We start from the raw sequence: 26,814 nt of genomic DNA on the forward strand, positions 1-26,814 counted from the left end.
AGTGTATGAAAGTTCTCTTTTCTCTATATCCTTACCAACACCTACTATCTTTTGTCTTTTTGGTAATTGCCTTTCTAACTGGAATTCGGTGGTATCTCATTGTGGTTTTGATTTGCATTTGCCTGAAGATTGGTGATGTTGAGGAGCTTTCCATATGCCTGTTGACCATTTATATGTCTTCTTTTGAGAAATGTATGTTCAGGTTCTTTGCTCATTTTAAATTGGATTATTCATGTGGGTTTTCATTTTGTTTTACCCCCACTATTGAGTTTTTGTATTCCCTGTATATTTTGGATATTAACCCCTTGTCAAATGTATAGTTAACAAATATTTTCTCCCATTCTGTAGGTTGTCTCCTCATGTTGATTGTTTTCTTTGCTATGCGGAGACTTTTTATTTTGATGTAATCCTTTTAATATATTTTTTGCTTTTGTTGCCTCAGCTTTTCAGGTTTTACCCCCAAATCCTTGCCCAGACCAATATCTTGAAGTAATCCCTCCTCTTTTCTTCTGGTAGTTTCATAGTTTCAGTTCTTATAAATATTTAACTCATTTTGAGTTGATTTGTGTGTGTGTGTGTGAGAAAGATAAAAATCTAATTTCACCCTTTTGCGTATAGATATTTAGATTTCCCAGCATCATTTATTGAAGAAAATGTTCTCTTCCTCATTGTGTTCTTGGTGGCTTTGTTGAAAATCAGTTTACTGTAAATGCATTCATTTATTTCTGGGCCTCTATTCTGTTCTGTTTGTTTTGTGTGTTCATTTTTATGCCAATACCATGCTGTTTTGGTCACTATAGCTTTGTAATATATTTTGAAGCCAGGCACTGTGATTACCCTAGCTTTGTTCTCTTTGCTCAGGGTTGCTTTGGCTACTTGAGGGTTTATTTTTTGTGGTTCCATATGAATTTTAGAATTTATTTTTCTATTTTTGTGAAGAATATCATTCACACTTTGATAGGGATAAAGGAATTGCATTGAATCTGTAGATCACTTTGTATAGTATGGGCATTTTAACAATATTAATTCTTCTGATCCATGAATATGAGATATGTTTTCGTTTATTTGTATCTCACACATATTTTAAATTATACAATTAATAGGTGCACAGGACTTTTTTTATTTTTTAATAAAAGTATATAGCTGAGTCTTTGCCTTATTCTAGGTCCATACTCCAGAGGCAATTCTTTTTGCAGCGTATTTCAAATGTTTTTTAGTGGTTATGAACATAATCTTAAACCATATATGTATGCCTTCATTCACTGATTTACCAACTTTAGGCACTGTGCAGGTGAAGCAGGGCTATCCTACAAGGAGATGCCAAACTTCTAATATTCTCGAGGTATATTGTAAGTATTTTAAAATTCCCCTGATTCATACATGCCACTCTTTCATTTAATTTCTCCCATAAATTTGTTTCGCTTTCACAGTGATTCTCAACTGGGAGGGAGAGAATATGCTACCACCCCAGCCCACCAGAAGACTACTTGGAAAGGCCTTTTTCAAAATACGCTTATCTTTCTTCTATCTCCCAAGTGGAGCAGGTTTCCTTGATTGAAAATTGCTGCATATAATTCCAGATGTTACCAGTTGGGAATATTTTGTGCAGGTATAATCTAGAAGCAAACACAACAACTAAGAAAAAAAATAAAAATTAAGAAAAAATATATATACTCATACATATATGTCTCTCTCTCTCTCTCTCTCTCTCTCTACATATATATATGTATATATATATATACATATATATATACAGTTAAAGAACAGTTCTTTCTTTTCAGGTTAAGGGGAGTCTTAGATCTTTTCTTTTTTTATTTATCCTATTATTTCCTTATCAACCCTAGCAGAAGGCTCTCCTTTCTACTCAGTTCACAAAAGCACCTATGTCAGCATTAATGCGTTGAGAACAGGAAAGCAAGTAGGGATGTGGGTGCTATGACAGGGTTGGTCTCACTGCTGAGTTGTGTGACCATCTTCAAGACAAAGTTATTCCAGCAAAATTATTACCATGGGGTCTTTGGAATTTCAGTGGAATAACTGAAATTCTGACTACTAATTCTTGTGACTGTCAAACCAAATCTATCATCTTTTATACCTTTAAACCTGATAAAAATGTCTTAGAGATCTATGAGTCTGTCTATTTGAAAATTCACCTTACTAGGTGCAGTGGAGTCTAAAAATCACATGCTTGTCTGGAGAGTTGATCCACAGTACTTTAAGCTCTCTTTGAAACACCTGAGGGTAAATGAGAAGCCTAAGACTGGAGGTACTAATGGGGTTCTCTGTTTATCTGCAGACTGCAGCTGAATATGTAAAATCTCGACTTCCAGAGGCCCTAAAACAACATCTTCAGGACTACGAGAAAGACAAAGAAAACAGTGTATTGTCTTACCAGACCATCCTTGAACAGCAGATTCTGTCAATTGATCGAGAAATGCTAGAAAAATTGACTGTATCCTATGATGAAGCAGGTATGTTTGTTTTTAGTACAAACACACGTTCATGCACAGTTTTTTTCCTTACAAAATTTATTTATAGTTCTCAGTTAAATTTAACCCTTTCTCTGGGGTAGAATCCAGTTAAGGGCAAACTGGATTCAAAGTTGTATAACATGGATTAATAGTAAGTTTCTTCACAGCAGTTTTAGTATCAAAACTTTTTCAGGAGATTCATAAAAATGGCTCTTAAATAGCAAATCCCTTTAAGCGTTTGCTCTTTTTAAAATGGAATTTTCCTAGTCTTTTATCAATCATGTACTCCTATTGATCTAATCTTTTAAAGTGTCACTTTGATTTTGGATACTAGCTAAAAACTTCATCTGATAATCTAAGAGCTGTTATTTGATTCAAACATTTTTTTTTAATTTCAGAGATTTTTGTTTCTAAAGAGGTTTTTTTTTTTTCCTTTGAAGTTTTAGGCCGAATTTGACTTTCTTTACCATAGCAATTCAAATGAAACCCTAATACCACATCAGAGATTTCAGTTCACTGTGTGCCATAGGCTCATCCCATCCAAGGAAGCGTATTCATGGAATCATGCATAGATGCCCTGGTCTATTAGCTAAAGCCCAATTTTAATGACTCAGGTGCATTATTGCTAGGAATTATTAAAATTATTAATAAAATTAAATATATGCAACAAAAATATCCTGATTAAATTTGACATATTTCTTTCCTTACCAAAAGGCAAAAAAGGGTGGGGCAGTAGGAAAATAGGTTGTTAACGGTCAAATGTTGATAGTTTTAATTCCTATTTTAATATAGGAAATTCTGTTTTTAGTATGCATCTAATTTTCTTTATCACAATGTAAGCAATCTCAATGCTGATATTCTTAGCATTTGATTTCAAGCTTTGATAGTAAACAGAAGTGCAAATTTAAAGGAAAACACAACATTGTGCTACATTTACCTAACTACTAATGCAGTTTTTCTAGTTATTGTGCTATTCCCATTTATATTGTGCCCTCTAATCCCTTCAGATCCCACTCAAGCAGGATTCACATTTCTAGCCTTGCTCAGGACATTTCTACTCTCCCTGGTTCTCCTTTGCTTTATTAATTTTCCAAACATATTGGCTTTCTTCTGCCTTTGGGTGATTAGTCATTTGGTCTCTATATTTGTTTGACTTTTAATATTCTTCCTTTTGAAATCTTATTCATCTCTCTTATCCTTAATGGAACAAAATAGATTGTGATCAGCCCCAATGAAAATAATATTTAAATATTCACAGCCTCTTAGAGATCATGAAACTCACATATTCCACCCACTTCTTGCTCTTATACCCATTTTATGGTGAGAAAACTAAGAGTCACAGATTCACCTGAATTAAGTTCTTTGGTTGTAGGGCTGGAACTCCAATATCCTAATTACTAATCAAGGTGTTCTTTCACCACAATAATGCAGGTTCTCAGTTGCTTAGTAAGCATTTGTTAAATATATAGGCTTGTACTAGGCATTTAGGGGAAAGGGGCAAGAGCATTAAAAGGGAAGAATCTAGGATGTAGAAACAGATAGTGCTTAACATCTAACTGGGGAGCTAAAACACACATATGTGACCTCTAGAAAACAGTCCCCAAGGGATTTGAAACTAAGTACACCTTGTAAACATTCACAAGCTATTAAAGTTAAACCGAGATAAGGAGTCAAGAATAGCAAAAGTGGCTGAAGTTTCCATGGACTTCTTTAGGGGAAGGCATTTGCTTTAAGTGGGAAGGACAAATGCTGAACGTGGATTTGTGGAGAGCAGGGGAATGCATTCAAGTGGATGAAGGAGCACAAGCAAGCACTAGGGTAAAAGTGAATATCAGCCATAACCTCCCACCAACCAATTTTTCCTTCTTCAGGAATAATTTTCCACTCTTCTGAACTTTTGTTGAGCAACTACTTATCTTCAAGAAGTACAGTTGAACTTGTACATGGCCTTTAGGGGCACATACTTTGGTGCAGAATTAATCTATTAATAAACTCTGTAGCATGAAGCAGTTGAAATAAACATAGGATTGATAGTTAAAGAATCTCAAGTTCTAGGCCTTGCCTCTACCTTAATTCCTAATGTAATGTCTAGCAAATTAATGTCTTACGATTTTTGTTTCTTATATAAAATCAGGCTAATAATATTTCAAAGGGTTATTCTAACAATAAAATATGTTGTATTTGGGGAGGGCCTTAGGAATCCTATTTGAAAATACTAACTAATGCCTCTAGTGCTGAATGAGGTCAGATTTGGATCTTGCCTATCTTGCCTCAAATGACTTTAAGATACTGTTAGGGCCTTTTCATGATATGTAGTGTTTAGGAGGCAGAGAGAAAATTTTTAAAATGATATTCAGAAGGGTTGAGAAGTAAAGTATCTATTTGTAAAATCATCTGCTCTGAGCTCAGTTTGTCTTTGGTAGTTCCTGCACAAGGTAGGGTGGGCTGGTAATCTAGGTGGGGGCTGTGCTTATGTATAGAAGAATGAATGTCTTAATGTGTTATGAAATCAAAAGGTCACTACCTTCTCCTTAACCCATCATATTAATAATTTCAATCAAAGTAAGAGGAGAAAATAAAAGTTATTATTATTTCATAGAAAAATATTTCATCATAACTCAAAGGAATTGGAATAGAAAATTGATGAAAGCATCCAATACCATTTCTGAAATATAACCATCCTACACTGACACTTATTTGCTTCAACTTCTTAGTTTCTTTCTATGCTTTCCCAGTTTTTATCTTTTCACATTCTTTTTTTGTTAATATTTTTAAAAATTTGTTCTAATTATTTATTCATGACAGTAGAATGCATTTTGACACATCATACATAAATGGAGTATAACTTCTCATTTGTCTGGTTGTACATGATATAGAATCACACCAGTTGTGTAATCATATATGGACATAGAGTAATAGTGTCTGATTCATTCTACTACCATTCCTACCTCCTCCTTTTCACATTCTTAATTGAGTTCTCTCAGTTTTAGCAAGGAGTTAATTGTTAGTTAGAAAATATCCTGGTCTCAAAAGAGGTTAATTTGTTTTTAATGCTCTTCCACTGATAAATCAACCTAAGTGACTTAGTGACAATTATCACCATCTGTGACTTCTAAACTTTCAAAAACTAATTAACAAAAAAAATCCTTAGACACTTGTCTAAAATCATTGGCTCAGAATCCACCCGCTTTTCTGTTTTCCCTCTTTCTAAACTCGCTCTTCTCCTTTAAATACATATAAACCTTAATGCTTTGCTGTCAACTTTACAGCAACCTGAAATTCAGGAAAGTATGGGAAGTAAGCCAAAACCCTGGGTGTACAACCAGATCACACATTTCATTTGACAGAGGCCTTAGATGCTCACTTAGAGTCCACTTTTATCTTACGTAGTTCTCACTAGTTAGGTTATACTTTCCAATGTGATACTTTCTTTTAAAAAATTCCCTTTCTGACTATAAGCATTATACTCTAATTACAGAAATGAGTAAATGATGTAGAACAGTATAACAAGAGAATAATAATTAGTAGTAATCTTACCACAATAAATGATTCTTTTATAGTTCTCTCACTCAGAATTTCAAAAATGCGGTTGGTATCTTTTCATTTATTTTTAATTTTTTGGTACTAGGGACTAACCTGGGGCATTTAACTACTGAGTCACATCCCCAGCCTTTTTTTATTTTTCATTTTGAGATGGGGGGGCCAAGGTCTTGCTAAGTTGCTGAGGCTGGTTTTGAACTTGTGATCCTCCTGATTCAGCCTCCTGAGTCACCAAGATTACAGGCATGGGCCACCGCTCCTGTTGGTAATTTTATGTTCTGCTTTTTTTCTTGACATTGTTACAAAAGCATGTCCTCGTTTCATTAAAACTTCTTTGTGTGAAGAGAATTTTTTTTTTTTTACAGTGAGTCTAATTATATTTATTGAAAGGCAATATCTTTGCTCCTTTGATACATACAAATAAATTATCCAATTGTTCTGACTTTGGGTTGTTTCATTTTAATAATTACTCTGATTTAGAATCATTTCTGAAAGCCTTAGGTCCTTACTGTTTTCTAGTATGAATCTTTTGATATTTACACTTGATGATTAAATATTTTCTTACATTTATTTAACCTGCAGTTTCTTTGCATATGAACTCCGATGCATATTTTGAACACAGGACTTTCCTTAGTCATTATTACATATGTAGTATATGTGTCCAGGATGAATTTTTTTGATATCAAGCAAAGTTTGAGCATATGTTAAAGGCTTTGCTATAATCTACATTTACAGGGTTTCTCTATGATGTGGAGAAAGGATTGAGCATTGATTAAAGGCTTTACTATATTCTTTATATTTATAGTGTTTTCTCCAAAATGAATTCTTTGACACTGAGTAAGATTTCAGCAAGTTTAAAATACATTACTACATTCTTTACATTTGCAAGTTTCCTGTCTGGTGTGAATTTTCTGATGCATAATAAGATATAGGGATGAGCAAAGGATTTGCCATATGACATACAGTTGTAGGGTTTTATCTTTAGTATAGATTCTCTCATGTTGAGTAAAGTATGAGCACAGATGAAAGGATTTACTACACTCTTTACTTTTCTAAGGTTTGTTTCTGGTGTGCATTATGTCTATGTAGATTTAATGATTTACTAAAGACAGTTCCACATTTGTCATATCTGTATGTAGTTCCTCCAGTACGAATCATCTGATATTAAGTTTTGAGGACTGGTTAAAAGTTTTGTCATTCATTACATTGTTAAATCTTCTCTTGAGTATTGATATTCTGATGGATAAGTTCCTGAACACAGATGAAAAAATTTCCTGCTTTATTTTATCTGTTATTGTTCTATTGTTGAATAATAATAATCTGTTCTTATTCTCTGGAAAACTTTCGTGTTTGCTATAATATCAGTCATGTTTAAAGTATTTCCAAGGTTTTTTATACTTATAAGTTCTCTACTCTGGTAGCCAGGGTGGTGGTGCACATCTGTAATCCAGTAGCTCGGGAGGCTAAGGCACAAAGATCTTGAGTTCAAAGCCAGCCTCAGCAAAAGCGAGGTGCTAAGCAACTTGGTGAGACCCTGTCTCTAAATAAAATACAAAATGGGTCTGGGGATGTGGCTCAGTGTTTGAGTGCCCCTGAGTTGAACCCACAGTACCAAATAAATTAATACATACATACATACATACATACCCTCGTAATTTTTTAGACTTGAGTCCTTACTATTGGCCTTCCTGATTTTATTATGTTTACCCAAATATCTATACCCTTTTATTGATTAAGCAATGGTGGATAGGAAAAGACCTTTCTATACTTATCAGAATTTTGACTTTTGACATAAAGAGAAATTATTTGTTGGTGGTAAAATAATGAAATTTTGGGTAAAGTGTTTATCAAATTGATGGCATTTAGAAATTGTTCCTTCATTTTTAATTCTCATCTTCAAAAATATTTGAATGGGTATTCAATCCTATATTTGAAATGGTTCAAATTCATTGTATTATTCATTATAGTATTGTTCAGGTCACATTTAATACTTTCTAAATTTTATTTCAGAGAAAAATTGTTTCAAAAATGTGTATGAATATTTGTTCAGAGAAGTCAATTTGATTTTTCTACAACCCCGACTAATATCATTTAAGGCTTTTTCTGAGGTGGTTTAAGTTCTTGATCTCCTTTAGCAGTGATGTTTTGTTGCACTTTGGTTATGTCTGTTATAACATCCTTTCTGTGTATCATGCACATCCACATTCTCCTAGTCTTTCATTAAGTGTAAATTATCAAGGCTACAGCTTCCACATCTCACCAGTGCCCCTTTTCAAAATAAGATTTCCATGTCTTGTTTTGGTGAAAGACATTGAGGGTAATTAGAAGACACACCCAGGGAGATCAGGTTTTTGTTGTTCTGTTAACATCACATCCATATACAAATTCCACTGAGCAGGATCCAGGCATTTCCACTGTTCTAAAGAGAATTCTATGGCCATTTTCCAAGTGTCAACATCCCCAAGAATCAGCCATTTTTTCTTCCTCCCTTTCCACCTACTCCTTTTCTGGGGTTCTCTTATTTCTTAGGCAATTATTTATCTGGGAGAGTCATTAGAATGAGACTGCAGATGTCAGATGAGGGCCCAAGAAATAGTTATAGGGAAGAGATGTCATCAGCTCATCTCCCTTAGGCTCACAATTGGCATGTCAGTGGACTCATTGTCATGGAGCAGAGAGAAGATGGAGTCCATGTAAAGGGAATTTTAATGGCTACATAATATCATATTTGAAATTACCACTCATTAAATATTTTCCTGTGTTGGATGTTGGATGTTGATGTTTTTGTTTTGCTGTTATAAATAATAGTGCAAAAAATATGGTGTGCATTTGTCTGTATTTCACATTACTCTAGAGAATAGACTTTAGAAAACAAGAGTTTAGAATTAGAAGGTGGGGAAAGGGGATGATATAGACTAGTGACACTGAGAACAGCCTGGAATGACTGCAAAGCTGTCATCAAATCCCCAGCATTCACAGCTCTATTATAGACTTCACATCATTGATCTTAATAATGGTGACCTTGACACAACAGAAAAAAGGTTGAATAATGTTTGTTATACTGCATACATAAAAACAGGAATTATGTAAGCCTGTGTCATAACCCATTCCAGCTGCTCTAATAAAATACCATAGACTGGGTAGCTAAGACATTTATTTCTTAGAGTCCTGAAAGCTGAGAAGCCCAAGATTAAGGTGCCAGCAGATTCAGTATCTGATAAGGCCTCCTTCTTTGTGCACAGCTGTCTTTTCCCTGTAACCTTACATGGCAGAAGGGCAAAGGATAACTCTGAGGGCTCTTCCTTCATGACCTATCGAGGCCCCACATCCTGATACCATCACTCCGGGAATTGGAATATATTGAAACATATGGATTGACTGGGGGTGGAGGAACACAAACATTTAGACCATAACATCAGTGTAGAAAGATTTTTATCCAAATGGCTCAAGATTTTTGACAATTTTTCAAGATAATTGACAATTATGAGAATAAAGATGTTTTGTGGTATAAATTGAAAAGTGACTTGGAACCTAAATGTTCAGATTGTTTTTCTAGCTCTGCTGCCAACTAGATCCATGACTTTGAGTAAGTCAAACATTCCTAAAGTTCATTTTCCTATAAATTAATGGCATTAACAGGATCTCCTAGATGTCTTCCTGTTCTGAAACTATACTTTTGGTCTCTTGATAATGGAAAACTCAGGTAGCTATAGTTTCTGCAAGGTTGCATATAGCTATGGATTTTCTGTTTGCTCTTGTCTTTCTTCTCTTATGGCCCATGTAATAATATAAGAAGACAGTCACTCAACTTTTATAGCATTTGCACATGAATATGCTCACACATACTTTCGTTAGGGGGATGGGGAATGAGATTGTATAAGTCAAGCAAACTTAAATCTTGAAAAAAAGAGGTTGTGAGCTGTCATTCATGGATCCTCATTAAGATAATTCAGATTCTTTTATTAGCACTTATTAATGCTAAGCAAAATCCATAGTAAGAGGTGTTTTAATTTGATCTGTTAATGTTTTATTTTAACTAAAGTACAAGTCCATATACATTTTAATAAATTGGGCTCAGTGTAGAGAAATTTCCAAGGAAAGTAGAGCTACAATTTGAGAAGTCAAAATAGCATTTCACATTGTCTCAGACAGCAACATTAAAGTAAATATTCATTATTGTCATAGTGGACAAAAGTTGAAGGGTTGAGATACCAGGAGAAGGAATCTTTCTACTTGTTATTTTTAGGCTGGTGTGTTGTCTATGTTTTGGTAAGTAGTCTCAAATTCTGTTTTTAATTAATGTTTTAATGTTTGGTCATGAATAAATAACCTACATATTTTTAAGAGTAAAATGGTTTGGTCGGCAATGCTTTGTGTTGGAGATTAGGGCCATTATTTGAGTGATATTCTCTGTTGCAAACTCTGGAGCCCTAAACCCTGAGGACAAGAGTAAAGAGCTGTGTGCTTTTTTCCCTTAGGGAAAAGTTGAGTATACCTGCAGGGTGCAGACTTGAGATAGTTGCCTAAGTTACAGCTTAGATCTATTTCTCAACAGTTCTTCTCAGTCCAGTGAAGCCTTTATTTCTATTCTTCCAATTTACTAGAATGTTTTATAACTTTCAGCACATGATATAACCATATAGAAAGAGCACTTACAAGTAAAAAGTCAACCAGATAGTGCAGATGAGGAAAGAAGATAACTCAGCAGTTGTTTCTTGGGTTTATTTGGGTCTTAGTTAAATCTGGGGACCTGCACATCCATTTATAAGTATCAGGTAATCATAGCTTTCTCAGAGGAGATGACCAGGAAGGAGTAGAATTAATTTTTCAGTCTTTGCTCTGTGATTCCCTAATACAACTCTATATTAGAAATTCCTGGGAGCTGAACCTAAGCAAAGCTCTCTGCCCTGAAGACACACCAAGAACTGTGATGTACTTTTTGGAGAAACAGCTTTTAAAAAGAACATGGAATATGCTGTTAGCAATTTAGGACATAGCTGGAGGGTTACCACCTATTGAGCATATTTTATTTTTCTTAAAATAGATGCTACCTGAGAGTTACATCCATGTCTTAATTGAGCCATTAGTGTCATAGTAATCAATGATCTCAAAAAGAAAGCCATTTATTGTCATGGGGAAAAAATTGAATGCACATCCAGAAACTAAACCCAGGAAAGAGTACGTGAATTATTTAGGGTCCTTCCAGTTTTTCTAAGAAAAATGCAGTAAAAGACATTTTCTGGAAGTTCTTCATTCTAACAAGTACTAAACTTCTCAATATGTTTCTCAACAGTTCCTAAGGAAAGAGATGACATTAGGTTTCCTTATTTCATATCTTTGATCAGGACCCATTCTGGGCTCAAAAGATACCCTCTTCAGGGACTTGCTGACAGGAATGGGAGGAAGAAAGAGAAAAACAGTTGAAAGAGAAAAACAGTGTTGACTGTACAACCTCTTATATCAGCTTCCAGTTTTCTGTAAAATGTTAGGCCTGTTTTATTTTTCCTTTATAAGAGTAATATAAATACATTTAAATCATTTTCTTAAATGTGGAAAAAAAAAGTGGAATAAAAAAGGTAATCTCTTATCCTACCACCTAAACATAGCTACCATCTTTGGTGTATTTTCTTCTAGTCATTTTTCTCTGCTGGGTTTTAATTATGTATGCCCAATTTTATATCTTTTAAAAAATTTAACACTGAAATCTAGTCATATTTCTTCATGTACTTATAAACTACTCATAAATATAGTATCCTTTGAGTAAATATGCCACAGTTACCATTTCTCTAACTTTTAATGTTTTTGGTTTGGTTCCTTTTATTTACATTTCAATTCTCCTTGCCATATAAAATTCTCTAAATTTGGGCTGAGTGCTTTTTATCTGTGAAAAAAATTGAGAATGTCAATGTGATTAATTTTTTAAAAAATGAGAAGTTTTTAAAAATAAACTCAATAACTGAAAGAGAGGAGGAAAATTGATCATCAAAATTCACTTACAAACCTAGACCATCTTTCTGGCCAGTTATACCAATCTTTTTAATCAACCAGATTTAAATTTGGTTTATAATTCTTTCATTTTTTTTGTATCAAGGATTTAAAAAGGCAGATTTTTTTATGGTGATGGGAAAAAGTAAAAGAACAAATTATTTTTTCCATCTATACAATAGAAAGCTGTCCACCATGGCAGTTCAGAAGTACCCACACATGTGATTCCCAAGCCCTGGGGTAGGCTTGTGTCTGTGGTAGGATATTGTAGCCCTGTGTCTGTTTGTTTGTTTTTAATTGATTTTTATTTTATTTTATTTTTTGGTACCAGGGATTGAACCCAAGGTCACTTAACCACTGAGCCATATCTCCAGCCTTCTATTTAGAGACAGGGTCTTGTTAAGTTGCCAAGGGCCTTGACAAATTGCTGAAGCTGGCTTTGAACTTGCAATCCTCCTCTCAGCTTTGTAAGCTGCTGGGATTACAGGCATGTGTGACCATTCTCAGCTGTGTTTGGTTCTTCAACTGTAAAATAACACCATTAGATTTAGTATTTTCTAAAGACTTTTCCAATTTTAATAATGTGTGATTCTGTGTTCAGTTTATTTATTTATTTTTATTTTTTCACTGTGCTGGGGATTGAATGCAGGGCCTGGCACTTGCTAGGCAAGTGCTGTACCACTGAGCCACATCATAAGTCCTTCAGTACACTTAACATTCATTGGTTTATTCATTTATTTACTCTGTGACAACTGAGTGTGATTGCTAGAGACCCATGAGTTAGACATGGTGACCAACATTGGAAATGTCCAGATGACGTGTGGTCCTTCACACCAGATAAAGAGTATATGCATGAGTGCCTACAGGGTGTGCGTGTGTGTGTGTGTGTTTGAAAGAGATTTGCAGGTACAAATGTGTTTTGTGTGTGCTTATGTATACATGTGGTGGTGGGAAGGCAGGGAAACAGCTAATAGAAACAACTGAATTTGGACAGTGGAATTGGTGCTATAGGAAATAATAGATGGGCAGAGGAAGACAAAATTAGGTTTGGTATTGGGAAAGAATTCTTAAGTAAATCAGAAAATCTTAAGAGAACCCATAAGTCTCTTGAACTTCAATGTCACTTGCATTTTGAAAGGCAGGTTTTGAGTATTACATTTTTCTCTTTGCTTTTGTAACTGTGGTTATGTGCCAGTGCCTTAACAAATCTATTCTTGACCTCCGCCATAGGATCACCTACCACATTCTAAGTGTTACTATCTAGCTAAAATTAATTACTGTACTTTTAATTACCATATGTTAACTTGTTATCAGCATTGCCTGTTTGCTTATGAGAGAGTCACAACATAGAGAAAATGATAATTCAGACTGAATCTTCTAAGTATCTCAATGGGAAGTTATTTTAAAAAAATAAAAGCTCTCATATTTTTTCAATAGAAGTTCTCATATCCACTCTTAAAATATATTGATCCAAAGTTTTACAGTGGGCAAAATAAAATTTCAAAGAACTTTGCTGAGTATACTGGAAACCACAAGCTTACACTGAGATTTAGAATTAGGATGTGCCACTTCTAGTGATTAAAACACTTGAACTAGAGCTGTGTTTATCTTTCTAATCAAGTTGACATTGTTTGCCACAAGGGAAGTATTATTACTACCTGTCTCTAAAGTAGTGTTTGATTACAAGGACTGAAGAAAATGTTTACACTTCAAAAAAAATAATTGTATCAGGTGGTCACAATTTAGAGTGCATTGGCTGGCCAGGGGCAGGATACCAGTGCTCTCCATATCTCTTCCTTTCTGTATCATTGGAATTTTGTGACCAAAATTCTGTAGACCTTGTTATAGTGCTTGTAATAAATTTTAATGAGACCCGAGTTAATAAGATCTTAAGTTCATCAAGAAAAGATCATTTTTTAAGTGCCAGAATTTCTAATGTATTGACTGTCTATACACCTAGCACCTAGCCAGACCTGGTAACTTGTAGTAGTAAGAGGTAAGTAAAATGCATCTTCTGTTTGACTTTCAGTCTCAGAAGATCTGTAATCACAGGGAGCTGGTTTGCTGTTTAACATAATTTGCAAGATGTTAAGTTTATTGCCTCATAAAAGGCATTGTTTTCAAGCCATCTTCTAGTGTGCAGAGGAATTGTTTTTTTTTTGTTTTTTTTTGTTTTTTTTTTTTTGGTTTGTTTGGTTTTTTTTTGTTGTTGTTTTTTTTAAGTTAATGTCCTTGCGTATGGCGTAGGGCATTTCTTTTTTTCTTTTCTTTTTCTTTCTTTCTTTCTTTTTTTTTTTCTTTGTGTGTGTGTGTGGATTGGGGTACTGGGAATTGAACTCAGGGGCACTCAACCACTGAACCACATCCCCAGCTGTATTTTGTATTTTATGTAGAGACAGAATCTCATTGAGTTGCTTAGTGCCTCACCATTGCTGAGCCCAGCTTTGAACTCACAATCCTCCTGCCTCAGCCTCCTAAGCCACTTGGATTACAGGCAGGTACCATGCCTAGCCAGCCTAGACCATTTCTGATGAGGCTGGTTTGATGAAGAGTTTCTATAGTGTATACCCTTGAGAAGCTCTTGAAGGTGCTCTTGTAGTTCTATAATCAATCCAAGGGAACCATAAATTAACTATGGAAAAATTACTGTTCATTCAACACAAACATTTACAGTGTACCAGGTCTGGCTAGGTGCTGAGAGTCTAAGAAATGGAGAAGGATGTTTGAGTTAGAAGTATGCTCCCTTTGAATTTATTACTAGTCTTTGGCTGTTTGTCTCTTTGAGTTCATCTTCTAAGATCTGCTTCTTCCTTATCTGAGTCAGGATTTTTCATTCTCTGCTCAGTTCATTTCATTCAGAGAGAAGTAACATGAAGTATCTTTTCATTATTTATATCCTACTTGTTTCCTAACAGTCAGATTTGCCATGCTTATAACAATTAGTGTTATAATAAAAATAATAAATTATCAAAGCAATAAAAAGAGGAGGCAAGTGTGTCACCCATGAAGAATAATACAGTACCAAGATTAATAGTATTCATTGAACATCTAATTTTCCCCTAAGCTTTCTATGCTAGTCATCTTTACATCACTGTGATCAAAACACCCGACAAGAACAACTTAGAGGAGGAAAGATTTATTTTGGTTCACAGTGTCTGTAGATTTGATCATGGTCGGCTGGCTCATTGCTTTGGGCCTGAAGCAAGGAGAACATCATAGCAAAAGGGTGGCAAAGGAAAGTTGCTCAGCTTATGGTAACCAGAAACAGAGACAGAAAGGGCCAGGAGAAGATAAACCTTTGCAGGGCATGCCTCCAGTGTCTAGCTTCCTCTAACCTTGCCCCACATGCCTGCAGTTTCCAACACCTTCTGGTATTCCACTCAGCTATCAATGGATTAATTCACTGATGAGGTCAGTGCCCTCACAATCCAATCACTTCCCCAAATCCCTACCTCTGAAACAGATGAGACTGGGGGATATTTTAGATCCACTTTCTGATAGACAGGGCAAAACAAGAAAAATAACAGTTTAGAAAGTTCTCTCTGTTTTAATAATACAAAATAAAATAGTTTTTCAAAAGAGATACTTTTCTTTTTGCAATAAATTTTTTGAAGACTTTATCACATGTGTTTGCTTGGAGTCCCCAAAAGCAAAGCCTGAAACAAAAGGCTTGAGTGCAGACAGTTTATTTAGGAATATGAGCCAAGGTGTAAGAGTGAGGGACATTAGGAATGAAGCAGAAAACAAGGGAAAGCTGGCGTGAGGACATGAGCTGGGTACCTCTGACAACTGCTGCTTAAGCCTGGCAGCCTTCTAAGGAAGTTCATACAGAGTATCTCAGAACCATTTAGCTATTAATCCCATCCCCATATTGGTAAAGGGAAACCCCCCATGCTTCCCTATGCTTCTGGTTTTTATATGCTCAAGTGGGATCTGTGGGCACCCCATGCCTTGACATCAGGGAAGGAAGCAAGTGGTAAATGTTGAGGCTAAGGCTACATCTGAACTCAGCTGGTCCCTGCACCAGTGGCTAAGGTAAGAGATGGATCAAGAGAATGTTTCCATCCCTTGGTGCCTACAAGATGTCCCAGACAAACATAATGCATGAAATCTTAAATGAAATCTTATGTTTAAGATTTAACATGAACAAATCCATGTGAAATCATCTTATAGTCATTTCTTGCTTTGGTGGCCATCTCTAAAAGCTATAGATGTGTTATTCATGTTTTTTTGAAACTCCTGTATATTATGGGAATATGTCCAATACAGAGAATGCTCAAATGCATTTATAGAAAATCTTGCATTTAGAAGATGAAAGGAAAAGAGAATTTCTATTTAACAGCTCAAAAGGACCAGCTTCCCAACTCAAACCAAAATAGTTGGTTAATCCTCATTTTCATAATTAATGAATTCAAGTACCTGGCTCTTCAACCTGAATGCTATAGTGAAATGTAGTATAGCTTTCAAATTAGGGTATTATTTTCATTTCAGATAAGAAACTCACAAGAATGGTTACTGTGAGGAGGAGAAACTAGGGAAGGAAACTTACTTTTTTACTGAGTATTCCCACTTTATTGTTTATATTTTTAACTTTGTCCATGTATTTTTTAAAACAAAAATAAGAAAAGCATTCCAAATATGTTGCCCTTAACTTCAATGCTGGCAATGGAATATAAGGCAGAAAACCATTTTCTTTGTTTTCAATGGAGCCTTTCATCCCTAAGTCATGTATATCCTTAGAATTAGTCAAGGAAGGAATTTAGTGACAAGGGCAGCCATCATGGAACTTCAGTGCTAAGGGTGGAGGAGGTCAGTGGTAAGACTGACTCAGTCCTGTGCTAATGTGCTTCAGGGCACCAGGGATCCAGCCATAAAGTGGTTGGTAGCCTTAATACCTTGAACCAGAACTAGTCTCAAAGTCCAGGACTGGCCTAATTGGATGAAACAAGACAAGATAAAGCAAAACGAAACAAAAACACTCATCTGAAAGAAAACAGGATTGATGGGTGGTGAGCTGGGGGAGACTTAACAGTTTCTGATCTTATTTCCTTTGTTTGCCTCCACTTCACCCCGGAGCTTGATCTTGTGTCTGACAAGTTGCCTGACTTGCTGCTTTACTTGGTCTTTTAGTCAGATCCTCTCTCTCCTGAACTACAGCCAAACCTCTACTGCTTTTCAGGCAATGCAGTATAATAAAATGAGCCAGACTTTGAGGTCCAGCTGGCTTCATGATGATTCGTTATATCATAACTTAATAGGCTTTGGACGAGGATTAAAGATAATTTATGGAAAATAATGGACACATGATAAGCATTCTACCAATGATGGTTTTTCTGTTATTTGCTGTTCTGTAACTTAGTATGTTCTTGATTTGGTGTACAGGAATATTTTTTCAATCTTCTTCATGAAAGAAAGGATTACATATATCATGCATGATATAAATTAACTTCCTGCTCAGGGCACAATAAAAACTAGCAAAATACTGGCTCTGTCAGCCTCCTCTTCCTTACTTGCCCTTTCCTATATAGAAAAAATATCTCTCAAGTTAAGTGTATGTGTACTATTTTCATGTTTGTTTATTTTTAGCTTTTTAAAGTATTATTATTAGTTATCTATTGATAATTAGGTATTAGTTAACTATTGCTATATAAGTAATTATTCCAAAACCTTATTTCTGAGGGTCAGGAATCCTGATTAGTTGGGCTGTCAACAGTAAACTTATGAGTGAACTAAGAGAGCTGGGAGTTCTTTCTCCAAGCTCATGTGGCTGTTGTCAGAAAGCTTCAGTTCCTTTCTTCATGTGCCTCTTCACAGGACTACTTGCTACATCACTTCCCTCCATGTGAGTAAACTAAGTGGGGGTGGGGGAGAAACACTAGACCAAATCCACAATCTTTTATGACCTTTCATCAAAAATGGCATAATTTTTGCCATATGCTGTTGGTCTTTGATCACACAGACCAGCCTAATTTGGTGCAGGAGAGAACATAAAGGTATGAATACCAAGAGGTAGGGATCATTAGGGCCTCTTGGAAGCTGGCTACCATAGGCTGAGTTATGAAAAATACCTGCTCTGATTCTACCAACTCCTTCATCTTTTTTTTCTATTATTATTATTATTATTATTATTATTACTTTTTCCTCACATTTTCTAATCACTACCTGCCTCCTACTTTCCTTAAATCCAAAGCTGGTATGGTTACCTTCAATACCAGATGGCTTTAGAATAACAGTCACGTACCACATAAAGATAGTTAGGTCATCCGTGAACCACATATACATTGGTGATCTCATAAGATTGTATTGCTAGTGACATTTTAGGCTAGTTTATATAAATACAAGATAAATGCACTCTGAATTTCATGCAGTGAAAAAAATCTATTGACACATTTCTCAGAAACATCATACCAGTAAGCAATGCATGACTGTATTTAGATCAGCACCTTTTTTAATGATCATAACTCACATTTTATTTGTTCATTGCCAATGTATCAGTTTTTAAATATTTTGAAAGTCACTTCTGACTCCTCTTACTTATGAACATATGTCCTTCTAGAACTTTCTAACACGGTGCCCAGGACCTCTATACTTTTAAAATTGCAGGTTAGTTTTCCATAGCAGCATCCTAAATACTTCAAAATGAAGGAATTACTCTCTGGAGGATGAAGTCTCTGTCCTCTCTTTCCTTCATTACTCCTTCTACTCTTCGTCTGCCTTCCTTCCTTCCTTTCCTGCTTTCTTTCTTCCTTTCCTTTAACTATGTTCTAAAATTTATCACATTTTTATATTCATTCAATAATTGATAACTTGTTCTGCTCTTAGTTTCTAAAATGGATTAGAGAATAACTAGATATATTGTTCTTATAGTTGAATTTCAAAATTTGACCCAGCAGTTTCTCTTAGTAGAAAAGTTTCTTATCCTTTCTTTAATTTTCTTGGCTGCCTTTTCTATTATGTACAAATAAAGGAATGAAAATGAGGATGTCACTGAATATCTTGTCTGTGTCTTCACTTTTTACTATGCCATAATTCCCTTACTCATCTACTTGTGTCAAATCTCCATTTTTCATTCTTTGTTCCTAAAGGAAATAGCGTAAACATTTTAGTCTCATTGTGACTGCATTAGTGAAGGAAGAAGATTATGACTGGCAACCAGCAGGTAATTTCCCCCCCATTTTTGAGGGACTGTTTCATTGTAACTAGATTTAAATCATCAGTTTGAGGAAAACATTATTTTTGAGATAATGTATATATTTTTAACCTATTTCTCTTTTTAATTTGCCTTCTTATGTATAGTAAATTCAATCTGAGACTGAGTTTTAAAGAGCTATAGAAAATAAAAATGCCTTAGAGATGCATCTGATTTTTGCACTAAGACTCAACTTGTGTGAAACATTGGCCCAGAAATAGAAAGAAAGAAACTCAGTGAGGTCTACTTGTGTTTTAAAACTGACTTCAAAATGAATGGGCCTGGTATAATTGCATTTGCAAATAAAATGTAGGAAAGTTTAGGACCCAGAGTAAAATTAGACATGTTAATTTTCTTTTTCTTTTTCTTTTTCTTTTTTTCTTTTTTTTTTTTGGTATACTGTTAGTAACTTCAGGCATCTTCAGTTGACTTCTTATAAACCAGCCCCTGTGGGGGAAAATCAGTATTCCACAGCCACCAAAGAAAATGAGCTTGTCTAAAAATAGTTTCCTGTTGACAAGATTTTAGCAGATTTTTTTTTCCTGATATGAAAGCTTTATAAAATGAAATGAGGTCAAATATGACAGATGTGGTCAAATCTACTTCTAATCTGTAAATCCCTGACTAGCTGCACTCGTGCTAATTTTTAAATGGGTACTTTGAAGCTATACTGAATTTATAACATTTTCAGCATTTGTCTGTATCTCTTAAGTATGGGGTGGTACTTAGTTGCTTTCTGTGGATTAGCAATCAATATATGCATTGTTTGCTAGCACCCACTAGGTCCCACTAACTAGAAACTCAAGTGAGGTTATGTTTTGCCCTGCTTTTGTTAGGTTTTATTTTCTAACCAATAGAAATAATAAAATTAACACACCATAATTTTCTTTTCTTTATACCAGTTGTTCTTTACCAGAGGTGATGTCTACTCCCACCCCATGGCTCATTTGGCAACATCTTGAGGCATTTTGGATTTTTAAAACCTAGGAGGGAGAGTGGGAAGGTGTAGTTTTAAACTACTAAACATTACTGCTAAACATTGTATAACATACAGGACAGCCCCTCACAGCAAAATTTATCAGGTTGAGATCCTACTTTAGAATTATCTTATCAGCTAATGCCCAGGCCACATCCAGACCAGATCAGAATCTCTGAGCTGTGGGACCAGGCATCAATATTTTCTTAATTTCCCCAAGTGGGGCTGGGGATATAGCTCAGTTGGTAGAGTGCTTGCCTTGCAAGCATGAGGCCCTGGGTTCAATCCCCAGCACTGAAAAAAAAAAAAAAAAAAAAAATTTCCCCAAGTGATTCTAGTATACAGCCAAGATGAGATATAATACTACAGCAAAAATTTTTAGAGGGCAAGACTAGTTTAGACATCATCACAAATAGTTTCCTTACTAAAGTATGTGAAAAGACCTCATTAAAATGTGGTATGACCTAACAGGCAATGTCCCATCACAGTCTTATAGTGAAGTTCAAATAAATTTTTAATAACTTTCTGTTCTCTAAAGCCCATATTTAAAACTTGAAAGACTGCTGTTCTCATTGTCTTATCAGAAGTTTGTTTTCACTCGGTTCTACCTAATAAAATATGTGTTTTCTCCCTCCAGCAAGTGGAGATAACAAGTATTTACTGGTACCCTTAGCCAGTAATGTTAACTCAGATAACATTTGGGGTATTTGAAAATTGGTGATTTGTCTTCTTTGAAGGTTTTTAAGGTATATTTTTACTCGATGAATAAATATCATCATTTACTTATTTATCCAAATTGATAATGCTTTGCAAAGAAGCAAAGGTATTCTTACTAAGAATATTTTATTCAAATCTTTGCCCTTTCACTCCTTTCTTAACATTTCCTCTCACCAAAAATTTAATCTTAAAATTCTTGGACAGTCAGTGTAAACTCTAAACAGATAAATATTCTTCAAGTATTTAGTAATATGGGGAATATATAATTTTTTATTTTATTTTAGATGCTAATGTTGATGGCACAGGTTTTCAAGGAAACCAACTTAAACATAAATGTATCTCAAAGCTTTTGAACAGGGTAAATTGAACAACATTTAGTGATGTATTATATAATAAAAACTATTTCATTTATAAAAGCCAGCACATGCCTCCCTAGTATACAATAAAACTGTCTTCTTCCACATCTGTCTCAAAATCTCAGTGGAGATCAGGTGTCAAACTCTAGAAACCTTTAGCATAGCTTCTTAGAAGAAACTGGGTAAGATATTTCTCATGGTGGGCCCTTGGGTATTTGACTCATTAAACCCACTCTTGTTACCAAGGCCCCACAAGCCTATCAGGAGATGATGGAGAGTAACTATTCTGGTTTGAATATGGTTGGTCCACAAAGGTTCTTGTCCTGGAAGCTTGTTTCCCGTTGTGGCTGTGTGGAGGTGGTGGCACCTCTAAGAGGTTGGACCTAGTAAAAGGTAATTAAGTCATTCATCCTCACTTGAATGTCCAATTATTCATAAGAACTTGTTGAGCTATAACAGAGCAGGGCTGTTTCAGGTCAAAGGAAACAAAGTATGATCAGTCCAGGTAACCCATTTGGGTAGAATATTATATACAAATAATGAAAAGTGAACAGCAACAATAGAAAGGTGTAGGGCCAGGTAGGCAATGGGGAAAGAATGTCAGACATTGTTAGATGACTCAGGAGAGACTATCTGTTGTGTCTTTAAGAAGATCCAGGCCATTTAGGGACTGCCAAACATATGAAAGATAGCATTGGGTAACAACCAGACAAATTCTGGTTTGAATACTATCTTTTCCCCCCAACAAGCCTGTGAAATCTTGCCAGCAAGAATTTAACTATATGTAAAAGACATGACAAACTACATAAATAGATTTCATTATACCCAAATTTGATATATCCTTGACTCAGTTCCTTCTTGACTGGATCCCAGCAGGAGGCCAATCTAACAATATTCCAAACATGGGGAAGTATGATTGAAAGGAGATGAGAATGAAAAGAGACAGTGGTCTTACCTGATTATATCTTACTTCTCCAAATATCATCTTCAAAGTTTCCAAAATCACGTGACCAAGTCTTGGGAAGGGCTAGTATAAAGGAGGGACTCTCAAATTTAAGGTTCATTAGTTTCAAATAAGTCTGCCTTTGGGCTCATTCTTTCTCTCCTATATGACTTCAGAGCCACACAGATGAGTTTTAGTGCAATTATTTAAGTAGCTATTGTCATTTCTGAATATAGGGAGGATATAGCTATATAGGGAGGATATTCTCTAATTACATTTGGGCTAGGTCATAAACCTAAGCAAAGAAACATTAAGTGTCTAATTTCAAAACTGGACAGAAGGCAAGCTGCATAGGACAAGCCCAGATATAGTGCCAATGGTCAGCCACCTCCTCTTATCCAAAAGTGAGACTTGATAACAAGCAGAAGTCTAAATGGTACAAGTTCATCCTGATTTAGCAGCAGTTGACCTTGAGGTTTCTAAAAGATAGTAGATTTGCAGGAGTAAAATTTTCATAGCAACTAGGAATCTGGGTGTCAGTGTTTAGTCCTCAATCACTCAGGTGTGGGCCTGTCTTGGAAGCCTGATGTAACTGGACTTGGCCTAGCCAGCCAGTTGGGATATGTTAGAGGAACTCTGGTACTGAAGAGGGAAATAAGGGAGTAGATTCAAAACTGGAACCAGACCTTAGGATTGGGTGCCCATGGGCATATAAGCTGAACTGTAAGACAGATTCTAGGGAAATTTTGAAGCCTTGAAACCAGTGCCAAGTTTCTTTGAATGGGAAGTAGAAACTGTTTACATACCATAGACCTGGGATCCAAACCTGAATTAGGCCTGTGGGTGTGGCCCTCAGTGGGTTCAGCTATGGGAAACAGAAAGTCGGGAAAGGGACTGATAAGTACTTTATAACAGCGATCTTAAAAAACAGTGGTCTTAAAAAAAATGTTGACATATTCTCTAAAAGAATTTTAAAAGTTAGAGACTCTTCTTGTACATTTGTAAATTGTCATATAAAACCTTAAATCATAAGTTTAGTTACAAAGGATATACTATCTGGCATATTTTGTGTAGTATATGGTATTTGAATTTTTTCATCAAAATCTTAGAACCACAAATTGAGATCAAGTTTTATATAAATGGCTATTATTTAGCCTTGTTTTCAAAGTCAGTCCTCACTGTCAACAAAGGAACCAAATTAGACTTACTGTCTATAAGGAAATATCTGTCTTCTTTTTTACCTCACAGTAAGGATATTAAAACAATTCCCTGTAAAATCATCTTATTATCTGATTTCAAAGATAGAGAACTGGATGGATGGATAGATGGATGAATAGGTAGAGGGATAGAAGGAAGGAGGGAAAAAAAGAAGGAAGGCAGGTGGATGGATAGACCACCATCTAATCTAAGTAATACCTTTCCATAAGCATGTCAGCTAAATGAAATATTGTACTTTCAAATGGTCTCTTTGTTTGGCCTCCAGTAAGTTTTTACACCCTAGGCAATGCTGCATAGTAAGATACAGGTATAAGGGATGCTGTTCTTTTGTTATGTGGGAGAAAATCAATTATGAAAGGGAATATAGGAAAGAACCTGCAGAGATGTCAGCTCAAACAGACCCAAGTTACAAAAGAAAGGTCTGGGGAATAGGATCTGAAAACTTATTCCATTAAAACTCTGTATTCACGTGTCTTCTTGGAAGTCTTTGTGTATCCCTAGGGGTAAAGTTAAAGAAGTCTACTCTGTAATAATAGGTTTTTACCTGGCTGAACATCAGTCAGAGGCATATAGGGGAGGATTACCTAGATAAATATATTTCAGTACATTTCTTAATATGGGAAGATATTTGTACAAATCTTGTAGTGGTAACTAGGCTTTCACATCAGAATCAGTCTAGTTAGACTTTTGAAATAAGTATTTCTAACTTATTCCATAAAGTAAGAAATAACTTATGTTATTTCTAACTTAATCTAAACTGCCTTTAAATCCTAGCCCAATTAATTATCAGCCCCATGACTTAAGATAATTATTGAACTTCTCCAGTTCACAGTTTCCTTATCTATAAAATGGGGCTAATAAAGCATGGTGCCTAGAATATATGATTGTTGTGAATAATTGCCATGCATAGTGGTACACGTTGTGATCCCAACCACTTGGGAGCTGAGGCAGTAGGATCTCAAGTTCAAGGCTATCCTTGGCAACTTAGTAAGCCCACTCTCAAAAAATAAAAAAGAGGACGTTACGGATGTAGCTCAGTGAGTTTGATCCCTCAGTACCAGGAGTAAAAAGAAAAAAAAAAAAGATTAAATGATAATGCATGTAAAATAGAATGTAGGAGTAACATACAGGGAATTTTTGTTGTTGTTGTTGTCTTATTTAGTTTTTTATTTTTGACTAAGAGAAAGAGTGGAGTTCCTGATACAGAGAATGAACATACAACTGAAGACAATGGAGAAGATGTGATAATGTTATGCCAAGGATCCCCCTGAGTCACTGCCTGCCATGTCTCAGAATTTAGGACAAGTTTCTCAATGTCACAAAGCATGAGATAGTAATTAGGTTTTATTAGGGAAATGGAGACTTTACAAGGCCAAAGTTAGCAAGAGAAGATCTGGGTTTCCATACTTCGCATCCCACAGAGAGGTGTGTCAATGGCCAGAGCATCATGGTATCTGTATACTGCAGAGAAAGCAGACTTTCATACCCCACATTATTTTTCTTTTTCTTTTCTTTTTTTTATTGTGTTGCTGGGGATTTAACCCAGGGTCTTGGGCATGTGAGGCTCACACTCTAGCAAATGAGCTATATCCCCATCCCCTATTTTCCTTTTTCTTAAGGCAAACATAAAGAGCATCCTTCTGTGAAGAGACACATAAAAGCTTAAGTTTAAACAATATAAATTTAGGTACTCATTTATTACAGTTGTTAGCTTGGAATATAGCTTCCTAGCCCCTAAAGACCTGGGCCCTAGGAGACATGCCCCTCAGTAGAAAACATGGGCCTCTGGAGATGGTGTGCCCTACTGGGTGGAGGAGGAAAGTCCAGACACTATGGGAGCCTGAGTTTGGGTCAGCCCCTTCTACTGAGAGAATCCTTAGTCCTAACTAGCTCACTGTCCACATAATTACATTGAACCCTCCATGTGACTTTTGGATAGTTCCTCTCCTCCAATTAAAGATATCGTTTGTCTCCCACTTAACTCCTAGTCTGGATCTGAGTCCCAGAGGCAGTGGGGATTTGGATGACAAATTCAAAGGAATTTAAAATCTCTCTTTTGTCAGAGACTTTGTGAGACTCTGATCATAGTCAGTGCTGCTTTAGGACTAAGGGTTCTAGGCATTGGTAGAGGAGAGAAGAGGACCAATGTCACATCCTGGGATGGGACTATTCTGACATCCCTAAGGCACTTTGGGAACTGACAGGTTTGGTTGCAACAGGAAACAGTTCCTTTTTCACGGACAGCCTTATGACAAGCATTCCCTCAAAACATGTCTCAGTATAAGGAAGACACTTCAAATTATTTCAAGAAAGAAGGAGGTTTATTAAAAGGACAGAATCTTTAAGAATTTAAGGAAAAGTTTTACAGTCAGAACTTGAGGGTATAACCAGGGCAGCTCTGCAAACTCTTGCAGAAGTATATGAATCTTCATTCTCGGGCAGTGTCATTCATGTGCTTTGGTGTTTTAGTTACTACTGCTGTTTAACAAACAACACCAAATTTTGTAATAAAAAAAATAACCATTTTCTTATGCTCATGGATTCTATGATTAAGGTTTGAAAGGACTGGCTCACCCTTGTTCCTCTGTGTGTGGGCTAATCTGGAAAGACTCAGATGGTTGAGGATGGGAGAGTCTATTCACAAGGTAGCTTCTTCATTCATATTTCTAGCATATTGACAGAAATGGCTAAAAGGTTGGGTTTCATTGAGTCTGTTGGCCAGAGTGCCTACCTATGGGCCTTTTGGCACTGTGACCAATGTTGAATTTTTTATTTGGCAATGCAGTGTTGTGAGAGGGAGTGTCCTAAAAGGTACTGTCCAGATAATGGCCATTCCTAGAGAGTCAGGTGGAGGTTGCACAGTTTTTTTTCTTTTTTTCTTTTTCTTTTTTTTCTTTTGCATGGCCTTTTTTTGACCTAGACTGGAAAGTAACTTCTGTCAAACACTGTGGGTGAAAATAATCAAAGTCCTGCCCAGATTCAAGGAGAGAGAACAAAGACTTCACCTCTTTGATGGAGTCATGTCAAAGCATTCGTAGCCATTGAAAAAAAAGAAGAAGAAAAATTGTCACATGGGCTAACAGCTTCACTTTAGTTTCTTGAAATTCTTGAACTAGGGTATCTGATTGACTTGGCTTATTCTATGGTTTGGTTCCACTGGTCCTATAAGCTGTGGCAAAAGGGGCAGGATCACATATGAAATAGAATTTTTCTTTCTAAACCCTGGAAGAGGCAGATCCTCTAAGGAGAGTTCAGGATTGAGAGGGAAATAATAAGATCTGTAGTGTAGACATTGCCATGCGTGGCAACCATATTACTGACTTCTAAGAGCAATTTGGTGAATAGAGAGAACCTGAACAAGAGAGAAGGAAGAGGGCAGGTGCCATGGGATGATGGAGGCTCACAGGAGGCATTCCTTA

General features: G+C 35.8%; 1 protein-coding gene across 3 annotated transcripts in view; it reads left to right on the forward strand.

The window, feature by feature from the left end:
- Ppm1l (protein phosphatase, Mg2+/Mn2+ dependent 1L) overlaps nucleotides 1-26,814 on the forward strand; it is a 499,143-nt gene that overhangs the window by 397,726 nt on the left and 74,603 nt on the right. For all 3 annotated transcript variants that reach the window (XM_047563105.1, XM_047563104.1, XM_047563107.1), the window contains one exon: nucleotides 2,297-2,471. In XM_047563105.1, the coding sequence (XP_047419061.1) occupies nucleotides 2,297-2,471 (175 nt within the window). The remainder of the gene's footprint in view (nucleotides 1-2,296; nucleotides 2,472-26,814) is intronic.

The sequence above is a fragment of the Sciurus carolinensis genome, chromosome 9 (genome assembly GCF_902686445.1).
Source record: "Sciurus carolinensis chromosome 9, mSciCar1.2, whole genome shotgun sequence".
In the NCBI taxonomy this organism is placed as follows: Eukaryota; Metazoa; Chordata; class Mammalia; order Rodentia; family Sciuridae; genus Sciurus; species Sciurus carolinensis.